We start from the raw sequence: 18,900 nt of genomic DNA on the forward strand, positions 1-18,900 counted from the left end.
ATGCATGCATGCATGCATACATACATACATACATACATACATACATACATACATACATACATACATACATACATACATACATACATACATACATACATATAATCCTTTTCCAATAATCACATCTGACTGAAATAGTCATAGAAGTCCTTTGGCCAAAAACTGTGCTAATCCTGATTCAACTTACAATCTTTTTGTTTGCACACTGAGAGACTCCATGTCTGATGTTGAGTGTTGTTCTTTGTGGTTTCTCAGAGGACGTCCTGACGAAGGATGCAGAAGAATGTGCAATATGTCTGGAGGATCTGGTCCAGGGAGACACCATCGCTCGCCTGCCCTGCCTCTGCATCTATCACAAAGGGTAAAGCTCTTCACGTGTGTGTAAGTGTAAGTGTCATGAGTTTGTTTTCTCTTATATTAATTCTGCTTTCTTTCAGCTGTATTGACGAGTGGTTTGAAGTGAACCGATCATGTCCTGAACATCCTTCAGATTAAAAGCGCCTCTCTCACCTTTGCACAGGTAACGCACATTCACACTCCTGAATCAAGTGAATTCATGTTTACATCAATGACTTTTATTAATGTCAGAGAGATCCATGTCACCTATTGACATGATGACATTTAAATGCATGACACTATGTTCTTTAAAAAGAAAATAAATGTCCCTAGTTGTATTTATTCATCAGCACACTTTATATAAAATGTTAATGTAATGTCACATATAATATGAGAATTTTATATGCTATATATGCATGGTAATATTATGAATCTGTGAAATCAGTGTAAAACAGAAATATGCATTACATTAGAGTTCAAAGCTAAAGACTCAAACTCTGTAGCTAAAACAGTTTCATGTTGTCTTCAACTGCATGCAGTTGCAAGGCAAGACACTCCAGGTGAAGAGTGTAAAAAAATAACATAGATATCACAATACTTACACAATACAAGCTTTCTGAGATTTACAAATGAGGCATTATATAATTAAATATGCACTAATTTGTATACATTCCATATACATTCCAGAACAGAAATATGAATATTGGTTAAAGCTAGGATCAAAATGATGTTACACTTTATTTTAAGGTGATGTAGTTATGTTGTACTAACTCAAATAAGTACTGAGTAATATGAATTAACTACATGTACTTATTACAGTTAGGGTGTGTGGTTTAGGGTTAGTTACTTGTAATTATGCATAATTGTACTGTTATTACTATAGTAAGTGCATATAGTGTAGTGTAACATAGGCTGACTCTGAAATCGCCCCATAAACCCTCATTCACTATTCCCTACGTTAGTCCACTAATGCAGTTTCCTAGAAGGAGTGAATGAAAACGAGTGAGTGAATTCTGACAGCCACTGAGCGTATGTCGGTTGTACACTTGTTGCGGTGCAATTTGGGATTGAATGAGTGCACTCGATAACATCCACTATGGTTCTGGACAGCACTACAAATGGCTGCCCCCTCAAATAATGCCTTATTTGAGGGTATAGGGGCGATTTCAGATTCAACCTATGTCACCTTAAAATAAAGTGTTACCCAATATTCTTCATTTTGTTCAATATATGGTTTTTACATGGATATCTCTTTTAAGCACAGTATATAAATCAGAAAATACTGTCAACAGCCAGAAAATGCATACATGTTATTAGGAATAAAATGAAATATAAATCAGGCGAATGATATATGAAGAAACCATATAGATGTGAAAAACTCACCGCCTTTAAAGATACACATTGGAATTGAAATCTACTGATGCAAACCGATAAAGTGCAATAAAATAAACACTTAAAAGTGTATTTTGGTTGCTTTCTTTCCACTAGTCTGAAATATTTATTATGGAAGCAAAATAGGCCACAATCTCAAAATTGACCAGTGCATGAAAAAAACAATCTTGCCTTAAATCATTCTAACACTCTTTAATTGTTTGCGTTGTGTTTCATGTCTCTAGCCTCCTGGTCGTGAGAAGCGACGTGTCCCACTAGTGGACAGCAATGTGAATTCTCTTCCTCCTCATAGACACTGTGACTTTGAGCTCTTCAGGCCGAGCAGGACGGCCTGATCACAGAACGCCCCTCTCTTCTCGTAGCACGGCTCTCCCTAGTCGCCATATGAACCCTAGCGTGCCAAAACTCATTCAGGGAAACTCTTTCCACATCACAGACCTATGAAAACCCCAACGGAGGATGAGACCCTTGAGATGTTCTCCTCCATTGCACAGTTTTCCAATCAGAAACTTGTGAAGAAGGCTGATCTAGCATTTCATTGGCTATTTTGCGTTCTTTGATCGGCCGGACTCCGGGTCAGCTGACTCTTATGTCGTAATTATTGGATGATCGGGATTGACTTTCTGGTAAATGGGACTGTCTCTCTCTCAGTGCCTTAATTTTTAGATCTCAAGGGCCGAAGTGGCAACGTTTGGGATGTTCGGAGAAAGACACCTGGATATGACGGACATGTGACCCCTGATTCAGGTCGGCCCTGAGCCATAATGAGAAGTGCCCTGTCTTTCATAACGCCGTCGTGGTTTTGTTTCCATTGGAGCCATTTTCTCTCTCGATTCCCAGATGGACGAATGTCCTGTACATCTCGAGTCTTGTAGCAATATCTGTCAGAAAAAGATTCACTGTAGCCTCTCTCACGTGGTTCTCCGTGATGTACGACCATCTCAAGATCACTTCTGCAGGTGCATCACATGAACATTTAACGTTTTGTCTTGAGACAAATCTGGGCCTTAATGCAACACCTTAGTTGGGGTGAATCTCATCCCAACGTGAAAATCAGAAGAAGAAAAAATGCTAAATTATATTTTGCATAAAGAAAAAAAGTCTGTTTTTGGGGAATATTAATGTAATGCAATATTTTTTATTAAAATCAGGATACATTAAATGTGGTGCAGCAAATACTATCATGATGATATCATAATCGATATATTAATTGGAATTTTATTGAATTTTAGGTCCCTAAAATCTATCCTTTTTCTTTGTGCAAAATATTATTTCTGATTTCTATTGATTTTGTAATGAAAATGACAGGTTTTGTGAGATCCACTCTTCAGCGATGACGTCATGTATTTATTCACACATTGTAAATCACATGATCATCCTTTTTTATAAGAGAAACGGAAACCAGGACCCACATCAGGCCAAATGGGTGAATCTCACAAAACCTCCAGGTCATATTTCTCCTCAAAATCAAAGGAAGGAAATATTTTGTCACATTTCCATGACAATTATACATATTTTCACCCCTTCAGTATAAACTTTTATACATCATGATAGTATTCATTCGTAGTGCGCTCATTTGTTATGCTGATTTATATTTTAAAAATCATTGTATTCCAGTAATAAAAACTCCTAAGTAAAACGTTCTGCATTACAGAACTGACGGAAAATGTGCTTGATTGTTATGAAAATAATGTCACAAATCTTAACGGCTTTGTTTTCTTTGTTAAATAGAGTTTATTTTGATTATTATATGACCTGAATAATTCTATCTTTGTGTTTGTCTTTAATTCACCTGTAGCTGCTGGAATGAGCTTAATGTCTCTTTGTTGCAGTTCATGTAGTTTGATCTAAACCATAGAGTCTGGACGGCATGTGTGCGATTCATATCATTTAAACAATCTGGGTCACATTTCAGCTGCTTTTCCCAAGATCCACGTCATAATATTTTGGAGAAAGGTGGTCGTTCTCCAGTAGGCTTTGACAGATGCGCTGCTAACTAGTTTTTTTAGAGTTACTGATCAGAGATTTCATTATAGATTTACACTCAGTCTGTTTTTACCAGTCTCAAGTAAAGCCTTATGTGGTTGGGTTTATGAGATGTTGGTTGGTTAGTTTTGGTGTTGAATTTGACCTGTGGACTAGCCATGGCCCGTTGAAGCTGAATTAGAAAGCGTGACTTCACTGCAAAAAAAAACGTTTTCTTCCTCAGTATTTTTGTCTTGTTTTCCAGTACAAATATCTAATATTTATATATAATATCTAAATATTCTTGTATCTTGATTTATTTACTTGAGATGCAAAATGACTAAATGATCACCCAAAATGAAAATCCTATCATTTATTCAGCCTCAAGTTGTTCCAAACCTGTATGAATTTCTTTATTCTGCTGAACACAAAAGAAGATATTTTGAAGAATATGAGTAACCAAACAGTTGATGGACGCCATTGACTTACAGTCGTGACGTAAGGAACGCCGTTTCTGGGTCCAAGTCTCAAATCATTTCACTTGAGAATGCCATCGACGGCCGTTTATGAGCGCTATTTATTCATATTAAACATCAAACATTTTAAATACTTACAGTCTTCACAACAGGCTCTGTGCTCACAGCGTCACAGACATGAATATTTTAACGATTTATAAAAGATGAATCACTGTCTGGCCATCTGGAATTTTGGTATGGAGATTAAGGTTATGATTATGATTTTGTAGTATTACACCACATTGTGTGTGTATATTGGCACCGTTTGTTGTTTTTCTTCTGGTATGAGAGAGAGCGTTTGTTAATTGATGAAGCGCTGCCGCGTGACTTCAGACTTAACAACCGAATAGAATGGACAAAATACTATGGAAGTCAATGGCGTCCATCAACTGTTTGCCGACATTCTTCAAAATATCTTCTTTTGTGTTCAGAAGAAAGAAACTCGTACCGGTTTGGAACAACTTGAGGGTGAGTAAATGATGACAGAATTAAAAAAAATTGGCGAACTCTCCCTTTTTTTCTGACAAATGTTTCAAAATTAAGTGAGTTAATGCTTAGGAAAATGAGGTCAGAAAAATAAGCTTAATTCACACAGGGAAAACAATATTGTTTTTCTTACCCCATTTGCAGATATTGATCTTGTTTTGAGCATGAACTCACTTAGTTTTGATTTTCTCAAAAATACTGAGGAAGTTCTTCACAGTGTTCCCACTGTCAGAGTATTACCATAGCACAGCCCGGCATATCAGAGGTGCCATAATAGCTTTAAAATGCTGCTAAATCGTGTATGTTGAGGGTGATGAGAACCGGTTTCGGTGCGAGTCCACGTCTGGTTCATTGCAGTCATACCAGCACAGCTGGAAGATGCCGTTGTTGGTTTGCTGGTCACGTAACAGAAGATAGATAACATCATTGCATACGTCGCATGGGAAACACCACTATTTTTTAAAAAGCCTTACCAGACCACTTGCAAAACACCTTTTATGACATATCAGTTAAGTAAATAAAAAATTCACATTTCTAATTTTTTGATGATGTTCTTTCATATTTTGCTGCTTTGTGCGAACTCCTGTTTCCAGCAGATCTGAGCCCCGATACATCCGACTGGATCAGTGACTGTCAAAAGCTTTTGATATAGAAGATGGAGTGTCTTCTCTGTTTGTTTGTTTGTTTAATGTGCTACCGAACTCCATCAGGTAATGATCCATCTGATCTAGTTTCATCCTTACAGCTGTTAAGAAGAACCTGATGCAAAGGAAACAAACAGGAGCTTGTGTATGTGTGTTAACAGTGACCACGCGGATGATCATAAAGTTGTTTTTTTTAATGATTTAGAGATATTGTAACATTCCATATATGTAAAAAACTATGTACAGAGATAATGAAATTAAAAAAAGCAAACTCTTTGAAGCACAGATCTTTAAATATTTGTCTGGATGTCTTTCTGTGTGCGTGTGTGAAATAGAGCTGAAATTTTACTTATTTACCAGGTTTTTAATGATCTAATTGAATACAATGACTAATAATTCTTTCTCTGAACTGAAAAAGCGCCATTATATGTGCACAAGTGTCACCTTTTTCTATGGAAGTGAGTAAAAAGTATTTTTTTCCCCCTCAGACTTGGACTTTTAAAGAATTGCATGTTATAGTCAGAGTTGTGAGATATAAAGTCAGAATTGTGAGAAATAAAGTGAATTGTGAGATATAAAGTCTGAGTTGTGAGATATAAATCCTGAATTGTGAGCTATAAAGTCAGAATTGTCAGAGATAAACACAATAAATACACTTTAATTTTTTGCCTCATTTGGTTTAATTAGTTCAAATGAGCTAAGTAACAATTTGTTAACATTTTGTCACAACTTAATTTAATTGGATTCAATCAACCTAATATACTTAAAACTGATGTTTATTTAATTAATTTGTGTTATAACTACATGAATCATTTTTGTTGACATAACTAACTGGGCAGTGGATCTGTAGTTCCCAGCATGCTTAGCAAGGGACTGCATTAGGAGAGCAAAGTGTTATTTTATGTGTTTTTCAGTAAAGGGAAAGATGTTGGTATTAATTTTAGTGTTTAATGTCCAGTTATGTTTCTGTAATGTTTTTTGAATTTTACGGTTACCATTATGCAGAAGCGGGTCGCCTGTGTTTAGGCTGTGGGCACACCAGTCTTTTCTTATTTGTTCATATGAATGAAACTAAATGTTTTAATTTAAGTTTGACATGCATAAAAAGTCATTTTATAAATGTATCAATTTCATTTAAACTGTAGATCAAATTGAGTTGCACCAACTCAATTACATTTCATTGCATGAATTGTTTTTATGAGTTGTGGCTACACATTTATTGGATGAAAATCCTGCCCTCGCTTAAATGGAGTTATTTTTGAGTGTATATATATATAAAATGACATTCATTATTTTCATCTATACAGTATATCACAGCCTTGATTTTAGTTCTGGCTTTAGTATGAAACTCATGACAGAGCAACTGTAATAAACCTGCATGTCTTGAATTAGTGTTGCCTTCACAGCTCATGGTGCTTCTGTTATTGAAGTAAACCAATGTCTGTGGCATTACCCCAACTTCCTTCTTTTCTCTCAGTCTTTTCTCAAATCACGTGTTTTACTTTTCCTTCTCAGCGGAAGCGAAGCCTCTTGTCGCCCTCAAAGAGTTGTTCTTCTTCTTCAGAAACGCAGTTTCCTTTAATACTGTGAACAAATCAGAAAATGCGGAAACTTGTGAAACTGGAATCTGCTTGTGTAAGGTTTGTTGTGAAGGAAAGCTAAGGCTCTGATCTGAGATCTGGTGAGCTGGCTAGATAGTGTGTGATTTGGAACAAACTACACTCACAAAAAGGTCCAAAAGGGGATTTTCGCAGCAATGCCATAGTTACTTTTGGTTCCCTGAAGAACCTCTCATTGAACATTTCTCAAAAAGAACATTTTTTGATTTGCGTGAAGAACATTTTAATCATCTAAAGAATATTTTTCCACTATAAAGTGGAATGGATTAAAAAAAATTTAAAAAAAACTTTTTACGCATGTGCTTAAAAGACTTTAAAGTGCTTGAACATCCCATGATTGATGCTTCCAGCTATATTTTCAATTGAGTTTGCCATGAGCATGTTGCCAGGTTAATGCAATAAAATACACCTCACACATACTAATACTGGGTAAAAACAATATTGACAATGTATAAAAATATTGGGTATTGACATTGCTCTCACCTCGACCATCATTTATATAGTAAGTGCACTGTAAGTCGCTTTGTAAAAAAGCGTCTGCCAAATGCATAAATGTAAATGTGTAGAGCTTCATGAGTGCCTTAAAATTTGACTTAACCAAGCTGTCTTTGAAGACAGAATAATCTTGTATTACAGCTTTTATGCCTTGACATAATGCCAACTGTCTAGGTCACAGATCTTACTTGACTTCCTTCAGTGTAGTGTTGTTTGTCAAGCCTTCAGACAGCTGTTTGGCTCCATGAATGGTCAACTCGTTTTCAATTAGCCTAAAGAGAGTTGAATAGATTATTCAATCTGTCAGGTCAGTGTGCAAAATATTTGCTCTGAAGTTCAATTGGCATAAAGTCTATATGTATTATATGTTGATTAAAATATCAATGATATTCTGATCTAATAGTCAATAAGTGACCATGTATTATGAGCCTTTATGTATGTTCAGTTTTACAGCACACAGGTTGCAACTAACCATTAAACTTGTTTCACACATTTGGCATCTGCTGTAGACATGCATTGAGCTTTCTGATTTCTGAGTTACAGTATTTCCTTTATTGATGTCCATAAATATGCTACAGTGAAATGTCATTGTAATTTCTGTTGAGCAAAGCAATAAAATAGTACTTGCATCATTGCATTTGCACAAAGTGAATGCTGTAAAGGCAGAAATGAAAGTGCCACTTGTGCATATGCGAAACATGTGGAACAGTTTTAGAGATATTACTGTGCATTACTGAGGTATAATCAACCGTACATCAGATGTGTCAGAGCAGAGTTGGCCTTGAAGGCATCGGCAATGTCTGACGCTGCATCGTCAGAGATTTTGTTCTGTATCAGCCTGAAAAATAAGCACATTTTGTGAGCATGGGTCTGGGAACAATCATCAAAAGGGTTTATTTCATATGCATATGAGAAATATGACATTCTGTTGTACCAGAAGATGTGAAGGCTTGTGTTTTGCTTCAGTGCTTTTGCCAAACTTCTTCCACCGTGAGAAGTAATTCCGTTGGCGGAGAGACTAAACAGCAATGCAATAATCATTTTCAGATGGTTCGTCTTTGTTAGACAGTTATATGTATCAGTAGTTGCGAGACTTACCTGAGGTTGGTGAGGCTGGGGTGATTCTTTAGAGCCTCTGCAAAAGCATCTGCCCCCTCGTCACCGATCGTGTTACCCCACATTCTACAACCAATTCATTTGACCAATTTTACTATAGTTTTTGGTAGACTTGCATTTTTTTTTGTTTGATAGTATGGCAGTTGCATTTTAAAGATGGGGTTTAAATAGTCTTACCCTATGTCAAAGATGGATTTGCTCTTGTGAATAGCACTGGCAAGGTATTTCCCACCCACACCTGTGATTTTGTTGCAGCCGAGCCTATGGGAAACAAATGTATATGACTGTGATGAACTATTCTATATACCCAGTGAGCATGTGTTCATTGGTGTACAAGTCGTGTAAAAGTGTGCATCATCTGGAAAGCATTGCAATCCATTTTTTATCTTATTTAAAAAACAAGTGCATGCCAGAGTAATGATTTGTAAGGTGGAGAGTCCAAAAAATGCAATGAAAGAATTCACATGACAGGCCACGTGGTTAAAAAGTTGAAAAGTTAACATCATGGTCTGATTTTTTTTTTTGCCGCAATCTATTTTTAATGCCATACACCACTGCTAAAAAGTTTGTAATTAAAGTTTTTGTAAAGCCAGGCTGCATTTTTTTTGGTCAAAATTACAGTAAAAACAGTATTATTGTTAAATAATTGTTATGAGTATATTTTAAAATGTAATGTATTCCTGTGATCAAAGCTGAATTTTCAGCACCATTACTCCAGTCTGCAGTGTCACATGATCCTTCAGAAATCATTCTAATATGATGATTTTCTGCACAAGAAACATTTCCTATTATTATTAAAGGGTAACTAAACCCTAAACCAACTTTTTTTAGTTAATGATCTGTAATACTGTGGCTTTATTAATGCTGTTCATTGATTCGAGTAAATGTTTTGACATTTGAATATAAAGTGTTTTAATTCTATAAAATATGGTGTAAAACCGCCAAAGTGCTGCCCTCTTAAGATTGAACGGTGGCTACTGCAGTTGAATTTTCCTATTGGACGTTGTGGTACATCGTGACGTAGGATGGTACCTCCAACGGCTCAGTATCCGCGCCCCTGGCACGAGCTCACCACGCCCTCAGAAATGTTTCCCCCAATCACATGATGAGAACGGCTTCACTCCAGTATGAACTGTCATGTTACATGAAGTAGAGACATTATGAATGAAACTCACTTGACACTTACTTTAACATTGTATTGAAGAAAATACGGTTAAATAATGCAGCTGTCAGTACACTTCAGGATTTTCTTGCGATATTATTGCCGCCCGTCATGTGTACAGATCATTTTCATACATGAGACGCGCTTTCAAACCCTGACACGCAAGTGGTTGCCGCGGTAACACGTGCTGTCTAACTTATTTGAGGAAATCTGTTTATAATAGGCTTTTAGGGCTTAACTTATTGGTCCTGCGCTGCTTATTGATTCAGTTCATTTGAATGAAAATCGTATGTATATCAGATATCTCATCTATTTTTAGAGGCATTCAGTGTAAGGACTTGACTGTTCATAGATTAGGTCAGTTCTCTTGCGCTGCTGCTTCACTAGCATCGTCGGCATCGGGAGTTAACGCAGTTTGAGCTGCGGCTCGCATTGATAAGGCTCTGGGTCTGTGTCTACAGACAATTCACCCTCCTCCACTTCAGGTGAAGGTAGGAGAATTACCGCTCTGTTGCAAAGCTGGCGTCACTCCAGTCATTCTCCATCTTTGCGTCTCGCGAGTCAGACAGCTGTCAATCAATCCGTCACTGCGGGTCTCAGGCACTCACGCCCTCCGCTCAGCCCCGCCCTCGGTTCGTCCCCTCTGTCTCCGTTGGGCTCTGCCCACTTTTCCAGCATTTTTTAAAAATTGCCAGTGGGTGGAGTTAAGCTCTGAGCAGGGGTTTAGTTACCCTTTTAATGTTGAAAACAGTTGTGCTGCTTCATATTTCTGTGGAAACCATGATACCCCAAACTTTTGTATGATATTTTTAAGAAAGATTAAAAAAAAAACGAATAATTAATTGATTAAAAATATATATCAGTGACAGTAAAGACTTTTATAATGTAGATTTTTAAGATTTTAATAAGTTTTCCACTTTTAATTAATACTTTCTAAAGAATCCTGAGAAATGAGCACAGCTGTTTGATGATAATTAAAACCATCATTAATCACGGAGTGTCTATTTACACTAAGTGCAAATAGCCCGCCTTGTTGGCAGACTCCGCCCACTGACGTCTGGTTGGGCCAGACAAAATTATGGAAGACGCTGCATTGTCAACAGTAGCAATAGTGTGGGTAAGGCATGTGGCGGAAAGTTTTGACACAAATCGATCCGAGTTCGAATCCGCCTTTTGCCGAGCTTGCTGTACTCCCTTTTCCCATCACATATCAGATTGGAAAGGCATTTATTTTCAATAAAAATGAAGAAATTATGAGAAAAGTGGAAATAAAGTGTCTAACATTTGTTTAATAATAGTGTTTGGGGTTAGTGGTAGGTGTAGGGAGGGATTTATTGCCCCAATAAGGCGGCATCTATTTAATAATTTTAATAAATATAATAATTTACACTGTTATTATTGCATACCGTTTAATGTACAACAACAACGAGGTGTACATCATTAATAGAATCTTGTTGCTATTAGCCGTTGCCTATTAATAATTTAGCAGCAAATCAGCATATTAGAATAATTTCTGAATGATCATGTGACATGTACATGTGCTATCAGGGTATCAGGCTATCATGTTCCTGTGATACCTACTTGACGGTCGTCAAGTGTGGACATTCTTCAATGATCTTTGCTATTAGTTTGGCTCCAACATCCGTGATGTGGTTTTTGTAAAGGCTGTAAATGCAGAGAACAGGGTAGAATGAGGCCTAAATAAAACCCAACAACAAAACAAAGATGGCCGGATAAACTCACCCCAAGACCTTAATGATTTTGTGTCTGATGAGTTCCTCTGCCAGAACCTCAATACTGTTGTCTGTGAGCTGATTCACACAAAATCTGAAAGGTAGGAACGTCATTTGTCGTTCTAATTCTTCATACTGTATGAGCTTTGGGTAAAGCTAAGCCCTGCCTGGCTTTTCTTACCTTATGACCGTCATTTTGCTGAAAGAGGGTCTCAGCTGCTTCACGCCATAATCGTTGATGTTATTGTTGTCCATGTCGACTCCCAGGTGCTTCCTACGGTGGTGGAGGACAAAGTTCAACGCACTGCAGTCAGCCGAGTAAATGTTACAGAAGGCGATCTTAATGTAATCTGCCGATATGCTGTTGGCCGTCATCTTGGCCACATTCTCGCTGTTCGTCTCAAAGATGCATCGCAGCATCCACAAGAAATTTGGCATCGCGTGCACCTTGTAGCCATCAATGTCTGTGGATGGATACCGAGGGAGGCCCTTAAGATGAGTCCGCACGCTGTTGGACAGATAGAACTTGAGCGTCTTGCGCTTCAGGTTCAAGGATGCTGGTGGAACGAGATGCTCTAGGAGTGCGGCATTGGGTTTGGACAAGAGACCACATAGAAATAAGTTGGTGAATTGGAAATTGGTCTGGAAAGGGTCTTTATCTCGGGGTCTTGACCTTCCCAGACAAGGTAAGCAGGAGAGATGAGACCTCTTCTTGTATTCACATTTGGAGAAGAACCTTAGAATGGATTCGGGAGAGATTTTGGAGTCCAGCACCAGAGAAAAAGCTCCTAAGAAGGCTTGGAGGGTCTCGTGGAGGAACTCGAAGGTGGCAGAGCCTCCGCGTGCATCGTAATGCGAAGCAGGCCTCAGAAAGCCAAACTGAAGGTCTTCGTCATCCAGTCCACAGGATATCACTTCCTCCATACTGAAGACAAGTCCACCCTTTTCTAAACCCTGCAAGGCTAGTCGAGCAAAGGCCGAAAGTTTCTGCTCACCAGCTTTAAAGGTTTCCGCTGGACACCTCGTGCTCCGTTTCAAAAGACCAGGCCGTGCAGTCGAGTGGCCAAGAAAGACCTCAGAAAGGAGCAAGAAGACATTTGTGAGCGTGATGCAAGAGTCTGGCAATTCAAAGTTATCATAAACCGAATGAAAATGCTTGAAGCTCTTGAGGATGATCCAGCTGAACAACGGGATGGAGCAAAGGCCGCAGAGGTGAGGGTTGGCATCTAGCTGATCCATCACCAATGTCCGGTGTTCCTGCTCTGGGAAATGGAGAGCTGTATATCTCTTCAGGTGTTCAGGTGAAAATCCCTTCAAAAACACCTTCTTCCGGATCACTCTGCTTTGGATCTCGGTGCCGCTTCGCGCGGATAGAACCTTCCGAGAACCATTGAGCAATTTTCCGCAAAGCAAATTCATGAGGAGCAGAAGCGGCCGAGTTTTTTCTTCTGGAGAAACCACTTCAGGCACGTTATCCAAGTCGGACTCCATTTGGATTTCGTCATATCCATCAAAGGTGAAAACCACCGTCTCTGGGAATCGTAAGATGTAGGTGAAGACCTCATTATCAAGGTCTCCGTCTGGATAGCAATTGTGTTTGAAGATCAGATCCTTCAGTGAGATCTCGTCCGTCTCCTTGAAGGCATTGAACATCCTGCATCTGAACTTGAAGAAGAACTTTGCGCGCGTCTTCAGCTCCCTTCGCGACCACAAGTTCTGCAGTTTCTGAAGGACGATTGATTTGCCCACGCCAGCGTCACCGGTGATGAAGATCGTCTCTGCCTGCTGGTTGAAGACTCCCTCGTCTCCTAGTAGCTCATCCAGACTCTGTAAGTATCCCAAGCTCTCACCTCTGTCGTTCAGGACCTCCATCTGTGTGTCCATGTAAAGATCCTCCAGCGGCGTCTCCTCACTTTTAGAGTAGGACGTGATGAACTGAGTGTCCCTTCCCAGCTCACATCGGAGCTTCTCACAGTATTTGCTTACTGCAAAGATGCACAAAAACGTTAGCGTACCAAAAATAAATTGAGTGCATAAATATTTTTAAATGCAAATATTCTAAATTAAAAACTCACTCGGGTCTGTGTTAATAACTGGTATGGCACTAATAGTGTCTACTGGCATGTACTGGATATCATCAAACCAAGGCCGCAGATCAATGTAAGCATCGTATGCTTCATGAAGAATGTGTATGAAATATGCGGAGCACTCCTCTCCTTTACTCTGAACCAGCTCCAAAATTTTGCGTACCTGCATGTCCAAAAATGAGGCAAGTTTGTAAGTAGTACAATTCATTTGCCATTGTCAGACATAATGCTTACATTTCATTTAATTAGTTGTTGATGTGTGTGTGTAATATAAAACAAAATGTTAATATAAATATACATTTTATATAATATATAATTTAGTTAAGTTTAGAGGTGGAAAGAGTACTAAAAGATTGTACTTCAATGAAAGTATTGCTACTTAAAAAGTAATTAACTTGAGTATAAGTAGAAGTACTGAAAAGTAGCGTTCCAGGAAATCCCTTATATGGACAAAGGCATCCAGATTTCACTACAGCTGAATAAAATCAAAGTCCCTTAAAGTTTGTTTACTTGGCGGCCATGTTGCTGTTAATGTTTACGTCATTTCAGCAGTTTGCTTCATACATATTCCCCCGTTTTCACAGACTAGATTTAAGCCTAGTCCCGAACTGAAATGCATGTTTGTGCTGTTTTAACTGAAAGAAACTTGCTCTGGCATATCTTAAAATATGTCAGTGCATTGATTTGCCTCAAGATACACACCTTTTTTTTCTAAGGCACGTTTATAAAAGCTACTTGAATGTCCTAATTGAACTAAGGCCTAATCATGGCTTAATCTAAACCCTGTCTGTGAAACCGGGGCTTAGTTTAACTGCATTAAAGGGGTGGTAAAACACATTCTTTTGAAGGCTTGATTGTGTTTGTGGGGTGCACTGTAACATGTGTTCATGCTTCGTTTAAAAAAAAAAAATTCATTATTTTTCATATATTTGACCTTTATTCTACACTGCTCTGTCCCTCCTTGTAAAACGGTCTGATGCTTTCCGGGTTGTATGAAGCCAGTCCCTCAAAAATACGCAATGGGCTCAGATTGGTTAGCTGGCCCAGTGTGTTGTGATTCGCTAACCGCAGTGCACGTTTGTCGGAAACGCCACGCCCCTTACCTTTACCGGAGGCTGTGCTTTGGTCAGTATTAGAAACGATGGCGTCAATAAAACCATACCAATCTGAGCCCGAATCAGACCCAGAACATTTTAGTGAAGATGATCGAGCAGAACCTGTTCAACCTGTTCAGTCCTCGAGAGTAAAGACTGCGGATCTATAGTGATCGCTACTGAATGGCACTGTTACTTTTGTATTTTTAGAACGATTATAGCCAAATATCTGTCGCAAGAACTATTAACCCAAAACACTGGCTTTACTAGTAAGTTAGCCAAATCACACACAGAACCATGTTTAGCATGCCTGTAGATAAACAACACATAAAAGCTCTAATCAAAGAATCATTTACACTAATGCCAAGTTCGCTGTTGAGATTTTAACGTCAGTGTTTGTAACGTTAGGTGTTCGTCGGATAACGTTAAGTATGAATGAGCATTTAACAGACTGGTTTGCAGAACAGTGTTGTCATCTGTTTACTTCCTTGCTACAATGTACAACCTATTACAGGAAAACACATCGATGAAAAATAAATCAGACTTACAGGTTGTGGCCCGTAAACAGCTTCTGTTTGTAAATCCAGCTTTCAGGACAAGCCATTGTGCATATCCTGTATTGAACTCGCGAACATTGTGGAAGTTTTCCTCCGTGAAATGTGCTGCGGGAGGGAGCCCCGCGCGCGTCGTGCATCCACGCACTGGCAGTGTTTGTCTTATGCAGCTGACTTTGTGCAAATCCGGCATTGAACTCGCGAAGATGGAAGTTTTCCTCCGTGAGATGTGCTGCGGGAGCCCCGCACGCGCCTGTTCCCTTCTGTCTCATACACATGTGCATATAACATGCTGTATGTTAAACGCTCTGCAACGCACCCCTGTCCCTATGAAGGTTGAACAGAGCAAGTACCCCAGACCTGCAATCCAGATGAATATAACAGCGTTTCCTCGGCATCGCGGCAACAACACTCCAGCCTAACTATACCACAACAGCGCCGCGATACAAAATGGCGCCCCCAACCCCCCTATTTAATATTCTCAGAGGAGGGGTTTATGTAAATATTGAGCCTGGTGATGTCACCAACCCTGGAGGAATGTGTGTAGTCGCCTACTGGCCGTTTGCTGTAGTTCTTAGAAATGGAATTCTTTAAAAGCAAATATCTCCCTTTGTTTTAAACTTTGAACGTTGTAACTTTGCAGATGTTGTTTATGCTCAAGCAGCAACATTACACGCTAGCTAAAGTTAGAATAGTGAAATCGTGGTTTACCACCCCTTTAAGTTAAAGAGGGGGAACTTTACCATTTAACTGAACTAAGAGCATGCATGTTCTTGTACCGTCCGGGCAATAAATGACCCTTTTCACATTTCCGGGTTTCTAAGAGCAGAAGTCGTCATAGTAGGGTTTTTAGGGATTTATAGAATTCATGCGCATCTTGGCGTTTCCATTCAGCATTTTTTGATGCAATATCCCAAAATGCGCATAAAAATAGGTGGATGGAAACATAGCTTATTGACATTCAACAGTTGACAGTCATTCAAGCGATCCAAATTTGCTAACGATGTGGGAACACAACCTCAACGAACTTTCAAAAGGGTGAAACAACAGTACCTTTGCCCTCCGCGGTAGTTGGTTGGGAGAATGACGTGAAGAAGTGGCCTTGATTCACGTATGGTAGCATTTTTAGCTATTTTCTAGATTCAGTAGCCTGTGATGGTAAGGCAATGAGCAATTTGAAAAGCTCAGAGGCGTATCAGTGTCTGTCGGAAACGATCTAAAAGCGGACATTCAGCCGAGCCTGAGCCTACACGTATCCCATCACAAGGCATGGGTCTAGCGTCAGTGACAGGTGAAGTACAGACAGCGGGTTGTTCATGTATTAGGGCCAGGACGCTGTTGTAGTCATGCAGCAGCTTTTGTGGAAGATTATTAATTAACTAATAAATTTACTAAATTGAAGTGTAAACTAGTGTGTGTCATTCATGTTGCTTCACAGTAACCTTCACTTAACCCTTGTTGCACCATCTGATTTAAAAAAAAAAAAAGTCAAATTATAATTTTGAAACCTTGCCAATGATCGGAAAAACACTTCACTAACTAGCACACAATATACAATTGGTATTCTACTTCCGCCGCCTCACCGGAAGTTTTACCCACGTTCTTTTTTTACAGTAGCGCCCCCCGGAAACAGGTGGATATTTGTGAATGAGATTGAGAATGAGAATTTTTTTTTGTGTGTGCCCATTTGCTCAAATAGCAAAAGAAAAACACCACAGTAGTGATTTCACAACTTTCAAAAAGAGGGGAAAAATTGAGTGAGATTGATAACGGCAGTCAAAAGAGAGAAATATGTTAATTTTTCCATCATTCATAGACGCTGTATTAGAAACACCCTCAAAGCAGCGGTAACTTGTTTTTTGTAATTTGATGCAAAAGTAATAAAATACAAAGTATTAGTGTTATAAATGTACAGACATTTAAAAAAAATGAAAATACAAAAAACGTTGCAGGATTTACAATACTGATGACCGTTAAAACGTGTCATCACAGTCTGTGAAAAGGGTCTATATGCTAAGTAACGCCAGCAAGTGAACGTCAAAGCGGTTTAACATTTTATCGCGTTTGTACTTCCTGCTCTCTACTGCGCAAGATGTCAGCGCCATATTCAGACCTCCGGAGGCTTCAATTACTTCAGCGGAAGAGAATGAAGTCGCGTCGTCCATATTTTTATTAGTCAGTTGAATTTGGAAAAGTGCCAGTTAAATGCCAGCTCGCCTGTTGCTCTATAAATAATTGTAGCTACACTGTAAAAAAATATTTAAAAAGTAAGTTACCAGGTTGCCTTAACTTTGAGTTCATTGAAATTAAAAATTTGAGTTAATACAATGAACATTTGAGAATCGACATACCCTTTATTCAAATATTATTAAAATATTTTGTAAGCATATTGCGTAATTGTGTGTTTTATTTGTAATAATGCAGTGGAACATGCCAAATTGTGCTATTTTCATGATTTATCACAACATTATTTATTTATTTATGTGGTTCAGATACAATTATGTTTTGAGATTCTATTTATTAAACCAATTTCCTTCATTGTATTAACTCAAATTTTGCATTTCAATGAACTCAAAATTGTACTTACTTTTTTAAGTTAAACCAACAAAAAAAACTTTTAAAGTGTATAAACTGAATAGGCTACTTAATTAATTTAATTATAGGCAACTTAAAAAAAAGTCGATAAAAAAAGGGTACTCAAGTAATGTAATGAAAGTATTTGTAATTACTACTTTCCACCTCTGTTTTTTTTTTTATAAATATTGTACTATTTTTGTACTACCAGGTAGCCTACAGTATTACATAAATCAGTAATGGCAGTACTGATATAAGAATAATGTACTAAATGATTATCATATTCATGTTACTGTAGACATTAGTGTTGTACCTGGTCAGTTTTGGTGGCGCTGCGCTGTATAATCTCGATGTCTTCAGTGCAGATGAAGCCGTTCATCTGGAGATTGTCCAGAATACACTGCGTGTTCTTCACCTGCTCCACCAGCAGCTCGCGGTGTGAAGTCAGCAGCTTCAGGTGGGACCCCCCCATTCTTGTAAGACCCCATTTTACAGCAGGACACCGCAGCTGGTCAACCCTAACCTGAACCGGTCTCTTTACAGACATGCGGGCAGGGTGTAACCGGGCAGTTCCCGCAGAAGTCGCGTCATTGTCGGGGAGAACAAAATCGAGGTTCAAGAAGACGGTTGCGTTTTACAATGACACTACTGTATTTTAAGAAAGTTTAGCCATCTCAACGTCCTCACTCAAAAGGAAACGGAGAGTGAAAGTCTGTGCGAACTCTAGAAACTTCGCGAGGTTAAACGGACTGAACTGAATGTTGTTGACTTCACCTTCCATGTTAACTAGGAAGTGAAACTAAAACCATGGCGAAATTTAACGTGAAATATGACCCGGATTGGTGAGAAGAACCACCCTGGATATGCCAATTTCTGCTGTGTCGGTTTAAACATGGTTTGAGTATGAGAGTTGTGTGGCGAGGTCAGAGAAATGAAAAAAATCCATCAGTCATGATTCCTATTTTTTCTATGGGTAGCCTATTGTTGCTGGAAGTCTATATTTACCAAAAATATGTTCTAAGAACGTTTTGCTAACGTTCTTTAGTTATAAAACCGAATGTTGCATTTAAATGGAACATTGCATTTTATCATTTTGTAAACATAATGGGGAAATTCTACATTTAAATGTTA

At 38.6% G+C, this 18,900-nt stretch overlaps 2 protein-coding genes across 2 annotated transcripts in view; one reads left to right on the plus strand and one right to left on the minus strand.

Moving 5' to 3' along the window:
- Nucleotides 1–4,044, plus strand: part of znrf2b (zinc and ring finger 2b) — a 78,387-nt gene extending 74,343 nt beyond the window's left edge. The window contains exons 3-5 of the mRNA XM_079837704.1: nucleotides 253–358; nucleotides 435–517; nucleotides 1,950–4,044. Coding sequence (XP_079693830.1) covers nucleotides 253–358; nucleotides 435–492 — 164 coding nt within the window. The 3' untranslated portion in view covers nucleotides 493–517; nucleotides 1,950–4,044. The remainder of the gene's footprint in view (nucleotides 1–252; nucleotides 359–434; nucleotides 518–1,949) is intronic.
- Nucleotides 4,045–5,482: 1,438 nt separating this feature from the next.
- nod1 (nucleotide-binding oligomerization domain containing 1) lies at nucleotides 5,483–18,578 on the minus strand. Its single transcript, XM_079837688.1, has 11 exons — nucleotides 18,083–18,578; nucleotides 13,536–13,710; nucleotides 11,642–13,445; nucleotides 11,471–11,554; nucleotides 11,309–11,392; nucleotides 8,743–8,826; nucleotides 8,548–8,631; nucleotides 8,384–8,467; nucleotides 8,204–8,287; nucleotides 7,638–7,721; nucleotides 5,483–6,919 (listed from the first exon to the last, which is right to left on the minus strand). The coding sequence occupies exons 1-11, from the start codon at nucleotides 18,314–18,316 to the stop codon at nucleotides 6,847–6,849; spliced, it is 2,874 nt and encodes a 957-aa protein (XP_079693814.1). The 5' UTR covers nucleotides 18,317–18,578; the 3' UTR covers nucleotides 5,483–6,846.
- Nucleotides 18,579–18,900: the final 322 nt, after the last annotated feature.

This window comes from Gobio gobio (assembly GCF_949357685.1).
Source record: "Gobio gobio genome assembly, chromosome: 15".
In the NCBI taxonomy this organism is placed as follows: Eukaryota; Metazoa; Chordata; class Actinopteri; order Cypriniformes; family Gobionidae; genus Gobio; species Gobio gobio.